The sequence below is a fragment of the Ursus maritimus genome, unplaced genomic scaffold (assembly GCF_017311325.1).
Source record: "Ursus maritimus isolate PB19 unplaced genomic scaffold, ASM1731132v1 scaffold_3, whole genome shotgun sequence".
NCBI lineage: Eukaryota > Metazoa > Chordata > Mammalia > Carnivora > Ursidae > Ursus > Ursus maritimus.
The window spans coordinates 17,460,764-17,482,318 of record NW_024425563.1 but is presented as its reverse complement, the minus strand read 5'-3'; the positions used below and the strand labels follow the sequence as shown (position 1 = coordinate 17,482,318).

Here is a 21,555-nt window from a genome sequence, read left to right as displayed (position 1 = left end):
AGAATCTTTGTAAATGTGTTGGTGGGTGAGGGGGAGTGGCAGGAAGTTGAAGTGTTCCTTCATAGAAAGCAAAGTGATCTGCTGAGAGGTAAGTGTGTGGGCCTATGAGGGCGGAGGGAAGGAGGGCTTGTAATAGTTGTCCTGAGAAAGAAAACCTTTAGATGCCACTCTCTTTCAAGTTTCTGCTCCATATTTTTCTCCCTTTCATGCTAAACTTCAGGAAATACCACTTTGCCTTTTCATTTTCTCTTCCCCTTCACTCCTTAAAACCACTTTCATGGTAGTCTGGCATTTGTGTCTATATAACAATGACTTTCAAAAAAAATCGCCAGTGACTCTTGTGTTCCGCCTCATGTACATTGTGTCACTCAATACTATTTGTTCAAAAGAATGAACATGCCTGCTCTGATTGTGTCTAAATTATGTAATTCTGATTTCCAACAATGAAGCAGAAATATAAACTCTTATCTCCTCCCAACCTCAGTGGAATGTTGGAGTTGATAAATTGAGATTTTAAGGCACAGGGAACGTCTCTGAGATAGGTAGCTATAATTAACATCATTTTAATGTTGTAAATAGGGTTGTTTCGGGGATTAAATGAGATAACATAATTATTACATTGTCTGATAATGTCAAATTTGTAATAAACATCTGGCATATGATAGTAAATGGTAATGACTCTTTATATTTTAGCTTGAAAATCAGCAAACTAAAATTTAGTAACTAAAAAAAGAAGATCCAGCTATTTGGGGGCCCAGGGTGGCTCAGTCAATTAAGCGTCTGCTTTTGACTGGGGTCATGATCTCCAGATCCTGGGATCAAGCCCCATGTAGGTTTCCTGCTCAGCCGAGAGTCAGCTTCCCCCTCTCCCTCTGTTCCTCCCCCTGCTCCTGCTTTCTCTCTCTCTTTCAATTAAGTAAATCTTAAAAAAAAAAAAAAGATCCAGCTATTTGGGGGTGCCTAGGTAGAAAAAATATTTGGTATTTATGACATAGTATGTTTGGAAATTTCTGCAAAATTATCTCCCCTGTTAGGGGTGGAGTACAGGGATTGGCCATGTGATTGAAGCTGAGCATTCATTATTCTACTTTTGTATACATTTAAAAATGTCACAATAAAGAGTTATGATTCGTTTCACTTGGATTTGTTTCAATCTATGCAACTATGTTGACGCAACACACTTGGTATATTGAAATGTAATGAAAACTTAGTTTGTAACTGATAAATGGCTTTTTGAGATTTATATACCTTACACCGCACTCCACTCCTCAAAGAGAGGAATGCAGGGAAGGTTTAATTTGACATGGAGATAATGACTTGAATTGACGGCTTTTATAATATCATAAATAGCCTTAATTTCAATAATTAGTCTCGTTGTCTTATTGTTCCACCTAAACTTTACTTATCATTGAAAAAGAAACTACAAGGACCAGAATGCACTGCACGACTAACGTCATATCGAGGACCTCGCATCTCCCGAGCTGGTTGCCTTCGCCCAATTTGAGAATAACGCGGCGAGAATTGACGTCTGTGACCTACAGCAGATTTTCAAGTCTTTGTCCCCCTGAGTCAGTTGAGAGTGCCATTCCGAGACAGCGTGGTACCTTTCTGTTCAGGCATGGCTTCGGGCAGCCTCACCCTTTTCTGGGGCTTCCGTGCGACAGGAGGGCTCCGTTAGTGCGCCTCCAAGATGGCGACGCTGTTGGCGGTAAATTCGGGTAAGGGCGGCCGGGGCAGAAAGGAAACAGTCGGGCAGGGCGATGGTTGGTTCTTTAGGGAGAGACCCGGACTGTGAGGTTCTTCGCAATCCAGGCCTTCACTTCTGTATCGTGCTTGCTTTTCCCTCGCTCTGGGCCTAGAGTCCCACCCCTCTCCAGTTTGAATGGCGCGCGTCGGCGCTGCAGCTCTAGCCCTCGAGTTGGGGTTCAGGGTGGAGGTACGGAAGCTTGGTCCCCTGGAACCCGGCTTGCAGTTTCTTGCAGTCAGGGACTGAGCTTGGTCCCTTCAACTCCCCACCCCATTATGTGTCTTTGGCCCGGATTTCTCCAAGATACACAAGTCTCTGACAGTGAGGCCAGAGGACCGGAGATAATTTTTAGGCACAAGCACAGGCTGAAAACTCGCACGTCAGAGTAGGCAGCACAGCCCCTTATGGATGTTGCGCGGTCTTGTAGGAAGCGAGGGTCTTTGATTATGAAGACTGCAACCTGGAAGGTGGCTGGAGAGGGGGTGCCACTGGCTCAGCAGATCACTCTGAGCTCTGCGCATGTGGCGCGTCCCTGTATACTCTGCCTTTGGAGCGGTAGATCTTCCGGGCAGGGTAGAACCAAGAAGGTAGTAGATTCTGGAGGATTTGGGGTAGGTTCTCTTTTGGTGATTCACAACCTTGGGCGGTACCGTTCCGAGAGGCTTTTGAAAGAGTGGGTGCATTTTGATTGTCACAATTCCTGGCGCCTAATGGGCGGGGCAAGGATGCCAAAAGTCCTGCACAGGGCAGAATGGTCTTGAAAACGGAGGATTTCCTGCTCAGAATGAGGTGCAGTTAAGCTTCTTAGATTCAATTTTAAGAGCATGTCTGTGTGGCAAATGCTGGTAGAGAGTCTCACTCAAGAGTATTATTTACTGGGGGCATTTCCCCCTCCCTGTCTCTATGCAGTCTTATTTTTTTTGCGGGGGGGGGGGTAAGTGCTGGTTCTACATTCCACAGGACTGGTATTCTTGTAAAGTTGTCTAAATCTGAATTTTGCAAATCAAGCCATTTCAGAAACACTGTCATAAATTATTTTATAATGATGAAGGATTATGTTTACTGAGCATCTGGTTATGTCCCAGGCATTGGACTAAGTGTTGTACTTTAATTATCTCATTTAACCCCCTTTGTACAGCTATGGAGTAGCTGCTATTAAGTACCCCAGTCTACAGATTGGGAAATAAAGGCTTAGGGTAGTTAATTAACGACCCCAAGGTTATACACCTAATGATTGTAAGCCAGTCTTAGGTGCTTAAACTACTTAAGCACAGCCTAATTCATTTTATTACATCAAAATTTCATATATATGAATGCTGGTCATGAAGTTATGTTCTAAATATTCCTATCCCGGTCTCCTACCCAGATGTAATCTTACAAACAAGGGTTGCATCTTATATGTGTGGTTATATACTGTTCTTTGGTACATATCCTAAGTTATTATCATTAAACATAAATCATTGAAGGAACAAGGAAAGGGAGTTACCAACAACTGAAAGAATATACATTGTATAATAAGGCCTTGTGACAGGAGTGTTTAATTGATAACAGAAAGGAAACATTTTTCGCAGCTGAGTCAGGAGAATATATGTATATTAAACTTCCTAGGGTAGCAGCCTGAATGTCCATAGACGGACGAGTGGATAAACAAAATGTAGTATATACATACAATGGGATATTATTTGGCCTTAAAAAGGAAATCCTGTCACATGTTACAACATAGATAAATCTTGAGAACATTGTGTTAAGTGGAGTAGGCCAGTCATAAAAAGGTAAATAGTGAATGATTCCACTTATATTTGATACCTAAAGTAGTCAAACTCATAGAAACAAAGACTGTTGGTTGCCTGAGGGAAGGGAGAAATGGAGAGTTGTTTAATGGGTACAAAGTTTCCATTGTGCAAGATGAAAAAGTTCTGGACATCTGTTGTACAACAGTGTGAATGCACTTAACACTACTGAACTGTACACTTAAAAATGTTTAAGATAGTGAATTCTGTGTTGTTGTTTTTACTACAAATAAAAAAAAATCAAACATCTTATAGTTGTGGACAGGGAAAAATAAAGGTTGTAGAGTCTAAGACCTTTGCTTGAGTTTTAGCTGCGTAATTTTCTGGTATTGTGACTTGTATCATCCGAGCCGAGTAGACCTACAAGCTTGTTAGTAAGCAACCATTGACACTGATTGGCAGGCCTTCTGTGGCAGTCTGGTCGCCCCTGTCCTGTTCACAGCAGTGACTATTTCAGACTTTTTCCTACTCCTCAAATCTTTAACTTCCAACTTACCCCACAGCCTCCTAGTCACAGAGAAAATAGAAGCCAATAGGCATGAATGCTCTTTTTTCACCCTCAGACCTGTAAATCTAGATATATCTGTACCCTTTTTAGCCAGTTTCCCTTTGTCTAAGTTAAAGCCCACCCTTTATGCCCTTCTCCCTACTACCCCTTCTCTCTCGTATATTCACCTCTTTTTCTTGCTCCTTTTCTTTCCACTAATCTCCCCTTTTGATCTTGATCTCATGCCTTTTCCCAGTTACTATCCTCTTGCTCCTCTTCACAGTCCTTTCAAAAGATATGTCAAATAGCGTTTCTATACCTCTTCTTCCTCTACTCACTCTAGTCTCTTCCCATTCTCTTAAGCAGCTTTCAGTAAGGTAAATATACTTTTCTATTTCATTAAGTACCTCAGACTTTAAAAATCTTTATCTTGTTTGATCTTTTAGGGCAAAGACCAAAATCCTTAATATGGGCTAGGGAGCCCTGCTGCTATGCCAGTTGTCTCCCTTACCATACCCTTGTTTCCTATACTCCAGTGCTCTTGGCTTTTTCAGTTCTTTGAGATGGCAGTGTTCCCTCTTACCATGGGAACCCACATGCTGTCCTCTCTTTCTGGGTATATGTTCTCACCTCCTCCCTTCAGTGAACTCCATTCTTGATCCTTCAGATTTCAACTAATGATCACTTCCTCAAGGAATCCTTTGCTTCCCTGACCTCCTTGACTTGGTCATATTCCCTCATTCTGTAATCGCTTGCCCTGGGTACCTCTCCTTCAAAGCACATGTCAAGTTGGATATTACCCTTTCATCTGAATATATGATTACTGTGTTTCATCCCTACACTGTAAGCTCACCAGTACCTACTACATGATAAATGAGTGAATGAATGTGATTTGCTGAAGGTATTCCTAAACATTAAAGAAAATATTTCTCAAATGAACAAATCACTTATGTTAAAAATACATATTTAGTAATTCGGAAGAACTAATAGCCTCTTTTCATTTGTAATCATGGAAAATTTATGAAAATTAGCCAACCAAAGACAAACCAATGAAAACTCTTTGTTGCAGTTACCTTCTGTGATGTGTTGATGTTAATGATAGACTAAGGATGCCAGGATACATGGGTTTTTTGGTAGAGTTTTGACCAGTTACTGGATGCCTCTTGGTTTCATAAAAGGATGGGGGGGATAGAATTTTTCTATATAACACAGTCAGCTTATAATGCTACGTATGTTTAATACAAAGAAATTTATTCGTTCTTCAGAGGTTCAGTTGCGTATTGTTACCTTTATTTTTTTTAAGATTTATTTATTTTTATTTGAGAGAGAGAGTGCATGTCTGGGGGGGGAGGGGCAGAGGGAGAGAGAGAATCCCAAGCAGACTCCCTGCTGAGTGCACAGCCCCACTCAGGGCTCAGTCCCTTGACCCGCGATCATGACCTGAGCTGAAATCAAGAGTTGAATGATTAACCAACCGAACCAACCGAACCAACCGAACCAAACCTCCTCAGTATATTGTTATTGTTAAAGAAGAGAATTTACTTTGGTCAGCTCTTTGTCAGAATTTTTAAATACCTGTGGTAAGGCAAGTTTCAGATTTGCCTAGAAGTTGTTTTTGATACCTTTCATTCTTTTTTTGTTTTAAGATTTTATTTTTAAGTAATCTGTACACCCAGTGTATGGCTTGAACTCACAACCCTGAGATCAAGAGTCACATGCTCTACCGACTGAGCCAGCCAGGCTCCCCATGATACCTTTCTTTTGTACCCTGTGACAATCAGTTACTAGTTCTGGCTCTTTTCTACTAACAGGCCTTTTCTTGTGGTTTTACTGCCCTCATCCTATTTTAGGTTCCATTACGGTATTAGCAGCTTACTTACCTGTCATCCTCGGTTCCTGACACTTCTGTGGTTCTGTTTAGTCCAGCAACCACACCGTTGCCCTATAGTATCAATTTCATTTTGTCATCTACTACTTGAAACTTTCCTATTTACTAATAGGAAAAATTCCATCTTGGCCTGGAATCCAAGACTCAAACGTACTCTATCCTTTGCAGTTAGAGAGGGCCAAGAAAATGATCTCTAGGGAAGTTAGCTAGTTACCATCCAACTAGTACCTCACTGGCGGTCAGCAGGATGTAGGGGTCAGGTTCTCATTTTGGCAGGCCTGAGCTCTTAAGTGTATCCAGAGTTGATTGGATCCTACCAGTTGATTTTCTTTAGTCAGACTCAGGTAAGACAGATATGTAAACTAGTATTTCAATTTATTGATTTTTTTTTTTTAAGATTTTATTTATTTATTTGACAGAGAGAGAGACAGCCAGCGATAGAGGGAACACAAGCAGGGGGGGTGGGAGAGGAAGAAGCAGGATCATAGCGGAGGAGCCTGACGTGGGGCTCGATCCCATAATGCCGGGATCACGCCCTGAGCCTAAGGCAGATGCTTAACCACTGTGCCACCCAGGCGCCCCTCAATTTATTGATCTTTAATGGGAAGTATATCTACACTGGTACTCATGTTGGTTCATCAGCACATTTTTTACTCTAGAAATTTATATGACAAGCTATATTTTTAAATCAGAAGATTGGCAAGAATGGAAGCAAAGCAGGGGTAGACTGCTGTTTATGTGAGGTCTAGACCTGCTGATTCCCATCCCCCACATCCCCACACACCAAAGACCTATGGCTTCCTGCCCTGATCTTCAGATTAGGGTAGGCTGGGTTCTCCCTTTTATGTGTTCACCTAGCACTCTGTACTTCTCCATAATCTTTTATTATGTTGGTAATTATTTTCTGAATTCTGTGTTTAATGTCTTTCTCTGTCAATCTCTAAGTTCCATTAGGACTGGGATCCTGTTTGTCTTGCTTGGTTGATCGTCCCTGGCACACAGAAAGCCCTCAGTAAATACTTGTTGAGTGAATGAATGATCTGGTTTGACTAGTTTAGTCTGTCCTCTCCCAGCACATTCCCCCTTAAAAAAAAAACATTTCCCAGTGCATTGCCTTTTTCTGGCAACATTGTTCATAGGACAGTGAACATTTAACATATTTAATTAGGTTACATTATCATGTTTTCTTACTGCCCTGGTAAGGCTTATTTTTTATGTATTATTTTTCTTTTCTTTTCTTTTCTTTTTTTTTTTTTTGAGAGAGAGAGAGGTAGTGTGCACATGAGAGGGAGCAGGAGGGAGGGGCAGGGAGAGAGAGAGAGAGAGAGAATCTCAAGTAGACTCTGTGCTCAGCAGTCTCCCCTGCCTGCTCTGGTAGGTTTATTTGGATTTGTGTTTTCTCAGATAGCAGTTAAGCATGTTTACAGACCACCCTTAACAGTTTAGACTATAGGTAAGTTCCAAGTTTCTGGAGTGACTGATTGGTTTTGACTAGTTTCCCTTTCAGAGTCTTTATAAACACGTATGGGTACCATATTTGATTGTTTGCAAACAGAAACTTGGGTCTTCAGGGAGTGTTATTCAAACAGTGGATCTGAAATAAATATAGTGAATTTATATAGTGAATAAAATAGTGAACAGGATATAAAATCTTGGAGCATTGATACAATGAATGACTATTAGTATTTCATATACAGCTTTTCAGTTTTGCACATTAAGTGGGTACTGGATTGAGATATGGAATATTTCTTACCATGGGTTATAGCCAAAAAAGTTTGAAAGTCACCACTCTTTAATCTCACTCTGGCTCTTTGAATTCTCTTCTACGCTTTCACACCTGTCTTTGAGCCTTAACTCCCACTTTCCCTTGGCTGCTCTTTGTCACCCAGATTTTCCCCAAATTGCTGTACAGGTGTAGCCGTCCTTTAGAAATTCTTGACCATCATTTTGATCTTTTGAAATCCTTATTTTTTGTGGCAACAATCATATTCCCTTTTTTGTATTGTTACTGACATTCTTCACTTAAGTATGCTTTGTCTCCAAAACTTGATTGTGAGTTTTTAAAGATCAAATTGTTTCTCTTATCCACTGTAATATTTTATTGTTTATTTAAGGGCTTAAAACATTTTTAGATAAGTGAATTTGACTGAGTTTAGTTGATTTTGCCTAGGTATGCCTAGATGTGATCTTAATTTCTTCACTTACTGGATGTGTCAGAAATGCCTCTCTTTATCCCAAACATTTTCGTTTTCCAAGTATTATATATAGAGACAATATAGTTTAGCACATTCTGATGACAAACTGCCTGGGTTCATGACCCACCTATCCAGTGTGGCCTTGGGTGAGTTTCTTGACCTGCCTCAATTTCCGTATCTATAAAATAGAGGAAGACATAGTGCTGACCTCATAGTGTTCTGAAATAAACTAATATGTGTGAAGAGCTTAGAACCATGCTCAGTAGCACATAGCAAAAGCTCGGTATTACTTACTGTTACTACAAATCAAAATGTGATCCTTTGTATAAATATAGAAGTGTTCCATATTTCTCTGTTGATTTTTAATAGCTAGTGTCCCAGCCAAAGTAAAGTACTTTTTTTCAGCTGCTGAGTTTTACAAAATCTAATCTTTTGCCCCTACTACTGCTTTTATTTGGATGATAGGGACGCTAGAAAGCACTTAACATTTATTGAATGCCTGCAGTTTGCCAGGCACTGTGTTGTGTGTTTCACCTAGTTAATATCATTTAATCTATTCAACCCTATGATGTGGATGATATCCCTATTATTTATGTACAGAAACTGAAGTTGAAAGAGGTTATTTCCTTGCTCCATGTCACACAGCTAATAAGGTGGCAAAACTATAGCAGGTTTCCAGTTTAAAGTCAGGATTTACTTTATATTAAGTTAAGTAAAATGATGTTTTTATTGTTGCTTGAGAAACCTGATAACGTATGCTTTTATGTTAATGTTTGTTTTGTATGTATAACTGTATATTTTAAAGTAGCTATGATGAGCATGACTGAAATGTGTGGACAGTAACCTGATGTTATTTTCCACATGCATGTTTTATCTGAGGCTTGTTTTGTTTATTTTTTTCTTGAAGCTGCCAGTCTCTGGGGTCCTTACAAAGACATTTGGCAGACAGTGGGAAATGCTCTTTGGAGAAGACAACCTGAAGCTGTCCACCTTCTTGACATGATTTTGAAGAAACACAAACCTGACTTCATCTCTCTGTTCAGAAACCCAGTAGGAAATTTTGTTTTTTGCTTCTTGGATATGGGTTTTTTTTGTTTGTTTTTTTTGCTTTTTTAAAGATTGAAGAGCAAGTAAATTCTTAAGGCATGTGAATGAAATATATAACTTGTCCTAGTCCTTGACTCAAGTTTTCTCTACGAATGTAATTTTTCCTAGGAGCAGCTATTTTTTTTGTTGCTGTTGTTCTCCACAGATGTTAATACTGTGCTTATCTCTAGCCAGGAGATATCTTAGTAGTATTTGAATATGATTTTGAAGGTTTAGTATATTCCAGAAACATGAGCCTCCTTGGAATTTCTGACCTGTAGTTAATGTATCTAAGCTCAGTAAGATTGATTATTTTGTTTATTTCCAGGTACACTTTCAACATTTTAACTCTTCATAATGTTATGTAAGTTGTATTAGCTGAACTAATTAATTCTTGCGTGTCATTAATCACTGCATCTTGAAATCCTTTTCAACCAGGAATAGAGTACTTCAGTGGAGGGAATTTATATTTGGAAATTCCTTTCCTTGCTGTTTGATGATTTTCTTTTGTAGACTAACAAGACTATCTAAGAACTGTTTGTCTTACCAGAAATGGCCTTTTGCTTTTTAGCTTTTTTTTTTTCCCCCTTGCTGTCTTTAGTAGAAAGAGCCCTAGCCTGGGAGCCAGTCGAGCTGAGTTCCAGTCTTGGCTCTACCACTAGAGTTGTATGTGCGCAGGGATGTCACCCAACTTATCTGGGCATCAGCTTTTCCATCTGTTTTTTGTTTTTTTTTTTTTAAGATTTCTTTAAATTTTTTAGAGTGAGAGAGTGAAAGAGAGCGAGTGAGTGAGCACGAGCAGGAGGGGCAGAAGGAGGGGGAGAGAGAATCTGAAGTAGACTCCACACTGAGCATGGAGGCCAGTGCAGGGCTCGATCTCACGGCCCTGAGAGCGTGACCTGAGCCGAAACTAAGAGTTAGATGCTTAACTGACTGCACCACCCAGGCACCCGTTTCTTCCGTCTGTTAATAGAGGAGTTGGATTAAATGACCTATGTGGCCTTTATCAAGATGTAAATTTCTAAAATTTTATGATCCATCAAGTAATTCTGTACTATATGTCATTTGTTAAATATTTGAACCAAGTAAGACTTTTGGGAATAAGACTACATTTTACATAATATATTAATTACTATCCTAGCCCTCCTAATTGATTCAACAATTCATATATCCATATGTTATTTCCCATTTGAAGGCCTTATTGTTTTTATTTATGAAATACGTAATTGGAAACGTTTCTTACAAATTTGAAAAACAGTATACTATTTTGTATGCTTTCCCAGCACTTTGTATTTCAGAGTTTAGCAGAGGCAGTTATTGAGAAGATAGTAACAGCATACGTGTTGAAGGTAATAGGAAATGTCTTGTCATGAAGGTCTTAACTGTAGATTGATAAGCAGTACTTCTTCCGTCATGTTACCTGTCTGCCTTATCATGAAGTAACTTCTCTAGGTATTAATTTAAGACCTCATCTCCAGTATACTATTTTCATTCCGTGATTTTATTTATTTTTACCATTATAGCCAAAAAATGTCCAACAACATGAGAAGGTTCAGAAAGCCAGTACTGAGGGAGTCGCTATCCAGGGTCAACAGGGAACCCGACTTCTTCCTGAACAGCTCATTAAAGAGGCCTTTATCCTTAGTGACCTTTTTGATATTGGAGAATTGGCAGCTGTTGAGCTTCTCCTTGCCGGTAGGTTGACATTTAACTGAATCTGTGGTAAGGTAGTACAGAATTATAAAGTCATTCACTTAGGGTTTAAAGTGTTGTATCATTTAGATTCCAAAGTAGTTTAGTTGAAATACCATATTCAAAATATCTCCTTCTGTTTATCTTTGACTAATGGGAGGGCTTTAGTGATTGGAATTGTTGAAGTAATTTAACTGTTTTAAAATAGGCTTTTACATGGTAATTTACTAGCAAAGAATCCTTGGCTGCATCTCACAAATTTTATAGCACAAAGAATTTATTGTCATGTAATGAGTAAGAAAGTAAGTTCACTGCTTTTTTGGAGTTCTTTTTGAGGAGGTGATTCAGATAATGAATAGGTTAGAAATAAGATAATTTTAGTAATACTGAGTATGAGGAAGAAAATAAAAAAAGGTGATGTGATATAGAGAGATGGGGGCTTCTAGGGGGCAACTCTAAATAGGATACTTAGAGAAGCCTTCTCTGGGACATTTGACCTGAGAACTGCGTGATGGCAAGGTACCAGAGTTGTTGGAGAAGGGTGACCCAGGCAGAGCAAACAGCAGGTACTTGAGGTGAGTCCAAAGGGGCATGAGGAATAAAGAGACCATGGGTAAAAAGATGCAGGAGGCTCACAAAGACGGGGAGGGCGAAGGAAGTTAAGGAAGAGAGCAGGAATCTGATTATATTCAGTCTTGCAGGCACAGAAAATTACTTGGATTTTATTCTAATTGCAATGGGAAGTTGCTGACAGGCTTTAAGCAGAATAGTTACATATAAAGAGAGAGAGAGTGTGTGTGCGAGTGGGGCGAGGGGCAGAGGGAGAGAATCTCAAGCACACTCCGCACTAAGCGCTGAGCCCCACGAGAGGCTCGATCCCACAACCCATGAGATCACGACTTGAGCTGAAACCCGAGTTAGGCACTGAACCGACTGAGCCATCCCGGTACCCCAAGAAAGTCTCATATGTTTAAAGATATCATGTGGCTTCCAAAATCATTTTTGACATAAGGCTGCATTAAAAGAAGTATGATATTGAAAAGCAGGAAGGTAGTTTTCCCACTCTGTTATGGAAATGTTGAACTGGTAGTCTTGAGTTTTGAGTTTAACTCAGAACTTTGATTTAACAAACATTTATTTTATGTTTATCACGGACCAGGCACTGTGTTAAGACACCAGGGATAGAAACATGAATGAAACTTCAACTATTGTAAAGGAGCTCATAGTCTAGTAATTGAGAAGAACCTGGAGACAGCTAATCATACGTTAAAGTGTATTAATGCCAGTTTATGCAAGATTTAGTGATGGTCCAGAGGCAGAGGGATTAAATTGACCTCAGGGTGTATAGAGAAGTCCTCACAAAGCTCATGAGGCCTAAGCTAGGTGTTGAAATATGAGTAGGCACATGTCACGTGGAATAGGTGTGTGCTCAGGAGGAAGAAAGGTATCCAAGCACAAGGAATGGCCTGTGCAGAGGTGTGAGCCGCGAGATGAATTTGGGGACAGGAGAGAGTGGAGTGATTGGGCTTCTGGGAGAAGACAACCAGCCTTAGGAAATGAAACCAAAACTAAAAAAGACAAAAGTAGAACTTAGTCAAAGGAGAGCAGTTGAAAGGGCCTGTGAGCTAGAAATGTAGAAATAGGTTATTTACTTTTCAGAGAAAACTCTAGGTGAAGAACCTTCTGAACATTCGTAAGATTTCATGTGAAAGAGGGGGAAATGGGCATTAAATATCATTAGATTCAGTGGACCGCAGTGAGACCAGCATGTGGAAATCGTAGATGAAGGTGAGATTGCAAGTTTGGGAAACGGTGAGTTCCGTGTTAGTGCCAGTGTTCCCGCACAAAGTGGATGGCCTCCTGAAGATGTGGGAGGAGAAGAGCAGTAGGTGGGTGTTTAGAGTAGAGGACTGTAGGACCCCTTGAGTCCTGAGATTCCGTTATTTCTTTGAACCGAACATTGGTATGGTAACTTTTGTCTCCTCCTAAACACATATTTACCGAATTATTTCTCAACTGTCTTTTCTAGGAGAGCACCAACAGCCACATTTTCCTGGTCTCACCAGAGGATTAGTAGCTGTTCTTTTATACTGGGATGGAAAACGGTGCATTGCAAACTCCCTGAAAGCCTTGATACAGTCTAGACGAGGAAAAACATGGACCCTTGAACTCAGGTCTGTTTGCTTCTTAGGATTTCAGGGCTTTATTAGAAATTACTTGACAGATTATTATTTTAATTATTAGAAATAATGAAAATTTCTCCTTTTAGTATGTATAATTTAAGTAAAGTATGTAACATAACTGAGTACTCTGCAAAGAATGACAGATTAAAGCTGCTTTATTTTGTTTACAAATAAAAAATAATTATTTATGGTTAGAAGCTTATCGATGCCTAATTATTTAGCAAGGATGAAAAAAGCTGAGTTATATTTCATCCTGTTTTTTTTCCAGTAATGAAACATTATTGTCAAGAATACTTGCTAAATCTGTATGATGAAGTGTAGACGTGACTGTTCATTGTAACTTTCTCCATTGATTTCTTTTCATTACAGTCCAGAGCTGGTTTCCATGACAACACGCTTTACAGAGGAGCTGATGGAGCAAGGATTGACTTATAAAGTCCTTACTCTGGTGTCACAGATTGATGTGAACAATGAGTTTGAGAAACTACAGCGGGAGAGAGGTTTGGGCAGTGAAAAACACCGAAAAGAGGCAAGGGTTCAATGAAATCAGTTCATGGGTCATCTGTGTCAGATCTCAGGCAGAAAAGTCATGGCATGTAGAACATTCTAACACGAGCATAGGAAAATTGCTAATGCCCATTGAAATGTATAAGCGTCTGTATCCACAATTGACTTATAGCTATTTCCACTTCTTTCTAGTCACTTATGTGCTATTGTAGGTCTTTTTCTGGAATGAACTCTTGAAGGAATAGGTCATTGCATAAGGGAGCTTGGAACTTAAAATGAGGATTTAACAATAGGGTTCGTTTAGAATTCTAGAGGTGAGATTTTAGGGTTACTTGTGGATTCAGATTTATTTAGTTAGTTAGCTTTGTAAAAGGTAGTTTATTTTTTTGGAATAAGACCAGGCTTCACTGTGATTTATGTATACTGATAATCGTACATTTTTATCTCTAGGTTTCTGATCTCATCAAGGAGTGCAGGCAGTCTCTGGCAGAAAGCCTTTTTGCCTGGGCTTGTCAGTCACCTTTAGGCAAAGATGACACTCTGCTTCTTATTGGACATTTGGAAAAAGTGACAGTTGAGGCTAACGGCTCATTGGATGCAGTGAATCTGGCTCTTCTTATGGCGCTTCTGTACTGCTTTGATATCAGTTTCATAGAACAAAGCACAGAGGAACGAGATGGTATTGGATTTTTTACCTATTAATGTCTTCATTTTTAAAAAATCAGATTAAATTGTGGAGATACCATTTAAGAAGGGCAATATTTTAACTACTAAAATAAAAAATTGTTTTATTCCTGTATTCCTATATGTGTAATTTATCCGTATTTGAATATTTAGATATAAGATCACATTTTAAAAATATGCACCCTATTAGATATCTCTATTGTCCTTTTCAGTTTTGGAATAGGAAAGTGGTGAAGGTTATGTAATACATGTTCATGAGTTCTGCATGCCTAATTAATTAATTGTTTCTTTACATATTACATTTCAAACCTTTCACTAAACATTTTAGGGAGGATAACTATCATTTTTAGTAATATATCCTCTTTAATATATATCGTCTCTGAAGTGGGTAATATTTTTACTTGGTAACCTCATAAACAATTACTGCTTAGAAATGAGGATCTCAAAAATGATTCCCGAAGATTATTGGAAGATTATTGCCTTTTAACATAGATACTTACTTGAACAGTTACGCCTTGTCCACTTTTGGTGGTATCATCAGCATGTTCTCTCAGTAGGTACGTAAGGAGGATAGACTTTTTCCGTACGTGTTTGGTGACCATCCTTAGGCATTAGCTGGAAAGGCTTATGGAAAACATAAGTACCCCTTTCCTACAGTCAAACTGTCACAGTGCTTCACGTGTCACAGAATAAGTGGTCCCTGTGCTCATCTAGGAATGCTGCCAGTTAAGGCATTCGTCAGATTGCCTGTCTTGAATGATAAGAAGCACAGAATTAAGTAGGGGTAGACAGTGTTCATGGAAGCTTGTAAGTGGGACTTTCAAAAGCAAAATGAAATGGCTGAAAGGTTTCACAAGCTAAAATGGAAGGTTTTGTATTAGGTTGTAATTTAATCAATTTAGGATGCTTATATTAATTTTAATTGTAATTTCTGGTTGGTTCTGTATATGTTTGATTAATAAATGGGAGAAGTGAGCTATTAGTACATCTATAGTAGTAGATGGAAACTTTTAAAATACAGGAAATTAAAATAATGTGTTCTTGGTTAAAGGTTGGGAACCACTGATATCAAAAGGAAGTACAAGAAAATAATGAGGGGCGCCTGGGTGGCACAGCGGTTGAGCGTCTGCCTTCGGCTCAGGACATGATCCCGGCGTTCTGGGATCGAGCCCCACATCAGGCTCTTCCGCTATGAGCCTGCTTCTTCCTCTCCCACTCCCCCTGCTTGTGTTCCCTCTCTCGCTGGCTGTCTCTCTCTCTGTCAAATTAAAAAAAAAAAAAAATCTTTAAGAAAATAATGAAGTAGGGGCGCCTGGGTGGCACAGCGGTTAAGCGCCTGCCTTCGGCTCAGGGCGTGATCCCAGCGTTCCGGGATCAAGCCCCATATCAGGCTCCTCCGCTATGAGCCTGCTTCTTCCTCTCCCACTCCCCCTGCTTGTGTTCCCTCTCTCGCTGGCTGTCTCTATCTCTGTCAAATAAATAAATAAAATCTTTAAAAAAAAAAAAAGAAAAAGAAAATAATGAAGTAAAATAAATGAATTCTTAGGTGTTAGTGGTGTTTCCCATTTTAGTATTTATTCAGAATCCTGTGCTTGTTTGAAGTACCATAGTATAATTAACTGTAACTTGAAAATTATTGTTATTTAGCAATTTCATTTGTTATAATCAGAGTAGATACTTGTTTGCAATTGGATTCTTTGTTTTGGCCAGTTTTTGCTTGATATTTTAAATTCAAGCATTTATTTATCTAATAAAATTCTTTTTTTTTTCTTTTTAAAGATTTTATTTTTAAGTAACCTCTACACCCAGTATGGGGCTCAAACTCACAACCCCAAGATCAAGAGTCAGACACTCCACTGAGTCAGCCAGGCACCCCAAAATATATATATTTTTTTGATCTTTAAATGGCATCGATTATATTTTGTTATTTATTTATTTTTTTTAAAGATTTTAGATTTTATTTTTTTAAAGAGAGAGAACACACAAGCGGTGGGGTGGGGGCAGAGGGAGAGAAAGAAAGAGAGAATCTTAAGCAGCATGGAGTCTGACATGGGGCTTGATCTTATGACTCTGAGATCATGACCTGAGCCAAAATGAAGAGTCAGATGCTTAACTGACTGAGCCACCCAGGTGCCCCTAAAGATTTTATTTTGAAGTAATCTCTACTTCCAATGTGGAGCTCAAACTTAGAAATCCAAGATCAAGAGTCACACGCTCAGCTGATTGAGCCAGACAGGCACCCCAATATATTTTAGAATTTATATACAGAAAACATGAGTGGTTCTTTATTTTTTAAAATTTTGTATAGTACACTTATATAAAAAAATTGAAAAAATAGAATTAAAATTTAGAATTATTGTCAATTGCTTCTTTAAGTTGGTATATAATTTTTGTGGTGGTATTTTTTTTTTGGTTTGTCAAACATTAATGTTAAGTAGTCACAGTTATTTGATAAGAGTACTCTGATTTTCTGATTTTTAGACATTATTCCTGTATATCAAAAGTGAGAAATTCTCTACTTTTTGGTATAGTGGTCTGTTTTTGTATTTTCAGATATGATTCATCAACTTCCACTACTGACAGAAAGACAATACATCGCAACAATTCACTCCCGCCTTCAAGACTCACAGCTTTGGAAACTGCCTGGGCTCCAAGCCACTGTTAGACTTGCCTGGGCACTGGCATTGAGAGGAATATCTCAGCTACCTGATGTGACAGGTAAATTGATTGTAGGTAATTTAGTTATGAGAAAGAATGTATGAACTTTAATGGTATCTTGAAAGAGGTATTATCTTTTACATAGATAAGCATGAGCACAGGGAGGTATCTAGAGTTGTGTTAAATGAAGCTTTGGAATATGGTGAAATACAGACCGGTTCTCCTTGTCTCCTGAAAGAAATTTTACGAAATATTATTTCCCTTTCTTAGAGCCAGCGACAGTGCTCTTTTAGCTTCTTTTTTTCCCCTAAGAGTGTAAAATTTGAAATGGTAGTATCACAATAATTTTTTTAATTAAAATTTATGATTTCTTTTTTTTATGTTTTCCTCCTTGGTTTTCACAAAATAATTTTTCACAAATTAAAAATTAGTATTATTTAAAAAAATATATATGTTGGGGTGTCTGGGTGGCTCAGTTGCTCAAGCATTCAATTCTTGATTTCAGCTCAGGTCAGATCTCAGGACTCCTGCGCTCAGTGGGGAGTCAGCTTGAGGATTCTCTCCCTCTGCCTCTTCCCCCACTTGTGTGCACGCACGCACACACTCTCTCTCAAAAAAAAAAAAAAGAAAGAAAGAAAGAAATGGTCATTTCTTGAAATAATACAGACAAGCTTTGTTTGTTTAAAGATTTATTTATTTATTTGACAGAGAGAGAGAGCACAGGCAGTGGGAGCAGGAGAGGGAGAAGCAGGCTCCCCACTGAGCATGGAGACCGATGTGGGGCTCGATCCCAGGACCCCGGGATCATGACCTGAGCCGAAGGCAGATGCTTAACTGACCAAGCCACCCTGGCGCCCCCAGACAAGTTCTAATAAAATGGGAATTTTGAAAAATTAGTTACTAACTCTCTCGTAGGCTTCTGAAAAACTTATCACACATGTTTACTACACTGCTTTGTAGTGTTTGAAACTTTTTTAAACTCCAAAATTTCAATAAACTTTTAGACATTAACACTCAATTTACATTAAGATATTAATGCTGCTTTATTACCTAAATAAATAGTTTTCAAGAAATAGTTTTTGAATTGATCATCATGTATTTCTGAATTCAGGTGAAGGTTTGTAATTAGTCATTAATATTTAATTAGTGATTTTAATAATAAGTATTAGTCATAAAGAATTAAACTATTTTGTTTTCAAGGAGTTTGTATGGTATGGGTAGATATGCAGGCTTTATTTCAAAATGCAAACTAAAACCTAAAACCCAACTGTTTTCTTCTCTTTTTTTTTAATTTTTTGTTTTTTTATTTTTTAATTTTTTTTTTTGATGTAAAGTTCGATGATTCATTAGTTGCGTATAACACCCAGTGTACCATGCAATACGTGCCAACTGTTTTCTTCTGATTGAAACTCTTAGTTTATATCTATTCATGACCCTTTTCAGGGCAATGAAGATGTATTTTGAGTAGCACACACTGTATTTGGTCTGTATGACACTCAAGTAGAATAAACTACATAGCACTTCTTTCTAAAGCCAGATTACCACAAAGTTACCTACCAATTGTGTATGTAAATTTAAAAGAAGCAAGCAGCAACATATTTCTTGATGGAAGGATACAACAGTACCTATGACATACTTTTACCCAAAAAATTGAATGTAAGTCAGATCAAGTCTGTAGGTCAAACTACCAATTTTTAGTATAACTAGAGGCGAGAGGAGTATGTTAACTATACCACTGGGATGGATATCAAACCACATTGTGGAAACTCTATGGGATGAAAGTCCAGTTTCTGCAGCAAATAAAGGGCAAGCGAAAAATTGAAAAGATACAGGAGAAGTCTACAGATGTATCACTCAAACATAATCTGTAAGTCTTATTTGGATCCTGATTCAAGCAAACAGATTGCACAAAAGACAAAAAGCAAAAAACCAAACTAAAATATTTTACGACATTTATGGGATAGTTGTAAATTTGATTCCTGTGGATATTTAATATTGAGGAATTGTTTTTTTAAGTTATAATGCTATTTAGAGGTATAATATTATTTGTATGTATGGTCTATTTTTCTTTGGTTTTAAAGTATTCTTTATACGGAAATACAAATGAAATGTTAAATTGTCTGGCATTTGCTTTAATCTCATTTGGGAATGCGTGGAGATCTAGATGAAATATGATTGACCATAAATGTATTAACATCGAAGTTAGCTGATGGGGTTTGTGGTGGTTCATTAGACTGGTCTATTTTTAGATACCTATTTGAAATTTTTCAAATAAAAAGCTAAAGTTACAAGGAGACCAGTTTGTCTTTAGGTTAAGGTTTAGTTTTTCAATTTTTGCTACTTCGTTATCAAATTAGAAGAGTTACTTAGGTGGTCATGTTCAGTTCTTGGTCTCACTTATTAGCTGTGAAGACTTTCTGAACAATCTAGTTCATTTCATTGAGATTAAAGCCTTAGCATCATTCTTATATGTTAATGTTTTGATAATAACGCCCTGACTATATCAGTGTTACATCATGTATCTCTGAAGTAACTTTTTGTTGCTCATGATGTTACTGTGGTGGTTTTCTAATGTACTTTTTCAGTAGCTCTTTTGAGTTTATGAGTCAGTTACAGTAATACAGTCTTATTTTGTGCATAGCACATGCTTGAAGGTTGAGATGATACCTGAATTTTGAAACATCAACAGAGTATCCTGGGATATTATAATCTAGTTTAATAACTTTCCCTTCATGTGCTGTTTTTCTAAATATATTTCCAGCTCTGGCTGAATTCACAGAAGCAGATGAAGCAATGGCAGAACTTGCGATTGCTGACAATGTTTTCCTCTTCCTCACTGAATCCGTAGTGGTGTCAGAAAACTTCTATCAGGAGGAATTTTATATCCGTAGAATCCATAATCTCATCACAGATTTCCTTGCACTTATGCCAATGAAGGTAGGTATAATAATGTAGGATAAGTAGGGGCACCTGGGTGGCTCAGTCGTTAAGCATCTGCCTTCGGCTCAGGGCGTGATCCCAGAGTCCTGGGATCGAGCCCCACATCAAGCTCCTCTGCTGGGCCTGCTTCTTCCTCTCCCACTCCCCCTGCTTGTGTTCCCTCTTTCGCTGGCTGTCCCTCTCTCTGTCAAATAAATAAGTAAAATATTTATTTAAAAAAATATATAGGATAAGTAAAAAGTAGTAGAAAAATTTTATGAAATAATAAAACTGATCAAGTAACTTTATGTTTTAGAAACTAATGAAATCTTTTATTGTAGACTGTAATTTGACAATAGTTGTGTTATAGCTTCTGAATTAGTAATTCATGAAAATGAAATAAGACCTGTTAATTGAGACTAAGCTAAAAGAACAAAATATTTGACATTGAGAATAGTTTATAAGGAGAGAGTAGTAGTTAAATTACTATGGTTAGAAAATTATTAATGCCATGATACCCCAGGGATCAATGCTTAGATTGTCTTATTGATATATTTATGCATGATTTGGAAGAGGCATAGTGGAAAATTTCCAGTTTTATAGATAATTGTGTAGACTCTTAATTATAGTGTATAAATGGGTTTCTGCGTGCATATAGGTAACGTAATGGATTTAAGAAACAAATGCAAAGCCTACTTTCTAATAAAGAGTTCAAGCTATAACTTTGATCCAAAAAGGGATTCTTAGAGCCATTTCAGACAGTTTCTCCAGAGCATATGCTTTCTGTGCAGTTTTGTTCCATGAAAGCCATCAAAATGGGGGCAGGAAATAAATGAGGGGGTAAAGCCCTGTGAACTCACTTTTTATGTGTGTGTATTAAAAAATACCCAGAGGACCTATACTTGTAATATTGTTGTACAGTTCTGCTACCATACCTCCTGAAACACTTAAGGCAAATGGAAAGACTATCTCAAGTGGCAACAAAGGATCAAGGAGTGAAGTGCTTATTCATTATTTAATGAATTTAGTGTTTGTCGAGTGTCTCCTATGTGCTAGGTACTATACTAGGAGTTGTGAAGAAGACAAAAAGTAGGAGACTCATTCCTTACCAATGAAGGATTTATAATCTAGTTGAGAGATTAGGTAGTAACAGTAAATAAATGAGAGGTACAGACAGTAAACTTACGGATTTATTTAGGCTAAGAATAGCTCCCTCAGTACTAGAATAGTCAAGGAATACTTTAACAGGTAACTTGAACCCTTAGTAACCTCAAAGGACTTGATAGATATAACCATCACAGAATTTTGGAATAGGAAGAAGTGTGCTAATCCTTTCATTTTACTTTTGTAGAAATGAAGCTGAAGAAAGGTTAAGGCTTAAGTGTTTCTTAATCAGTAGTCCAGATGGGACTTTGATTATGGAAAGAGAATCATAAGTGGCTTGAATAGCGTAAAGAGTGAATTCACATAATCAAGGACACTGGAATTTCTTTGGTAGATACAGGAATATTTAGCTTATGTCTTCTTCTTGAATGAGCTTTGGTTTGTGTGTATCAGTGAATTTGTCATTTTTATTCAGATTGATTGGCATAAAGTTATTCCTAATATTACTTTATTGTACTGTTTGTGTGTAGGATCTATAATGATGTTTCCTTTTTCATTCTTAATTTTGATAACTTGTATCTTCTCTCTCTCTTTTTTATTTTTTTGCATCTTCTC

At 37.9% G+C, this 21,555-nt stretch overlaps 1 protein-coding gene across 3 annotated transcripts in view; it reads left to right on the top strand.

Moving 5' to 3' along the window:
• Positions 1-1,653: 1,653 nt before the first annotated feature.
• Positions 1,654-21,555, top strand: part of NUP205 (nucleoporin 205) — a 77,409-nt gene continuing 57,507 nt past the window's right edge. The window contains exons 1-8 of one of the 3 annotated variants that reach the window (XM_008707604.2): positions 1,654-1,718; positions 9,015-9,157; positions 10,717-10,888; positions 12,915-13,059; positions 13,438-13,597; positions 14,026-14,254; positions 16,813-16,977; positions 19,679-19,854. In XM_008707604.2, the coding sequence (XP_008705826.1) occupies positions 1,691-1,718; positions 9,015-9,157; positions 10,717-10,888; positions 12,915-13,059; positions 13,438-13,597; positions 14,026-14,254; positions 16,813-16,977; positions 19,679-19,854 (1,218 nt within the window). In that variant the 5' untranslated portion in view covers positions 1,654-1,690. Of the gene's footprint in view, positions 1,719-8,124; positions 9,158-10,716; positions 10,889-12,656; positions 12,674-12,914; positions 13,060-13,437; positions 13,598-14,025; positions 14,255-16,812; positions 16,978-19,678; positions 19,855-21,555 lie in introns of those variants that run through there. The other 2 variants (XM_008707603.2, XM_040643965.1) reach the window with 2 other exon arrangements.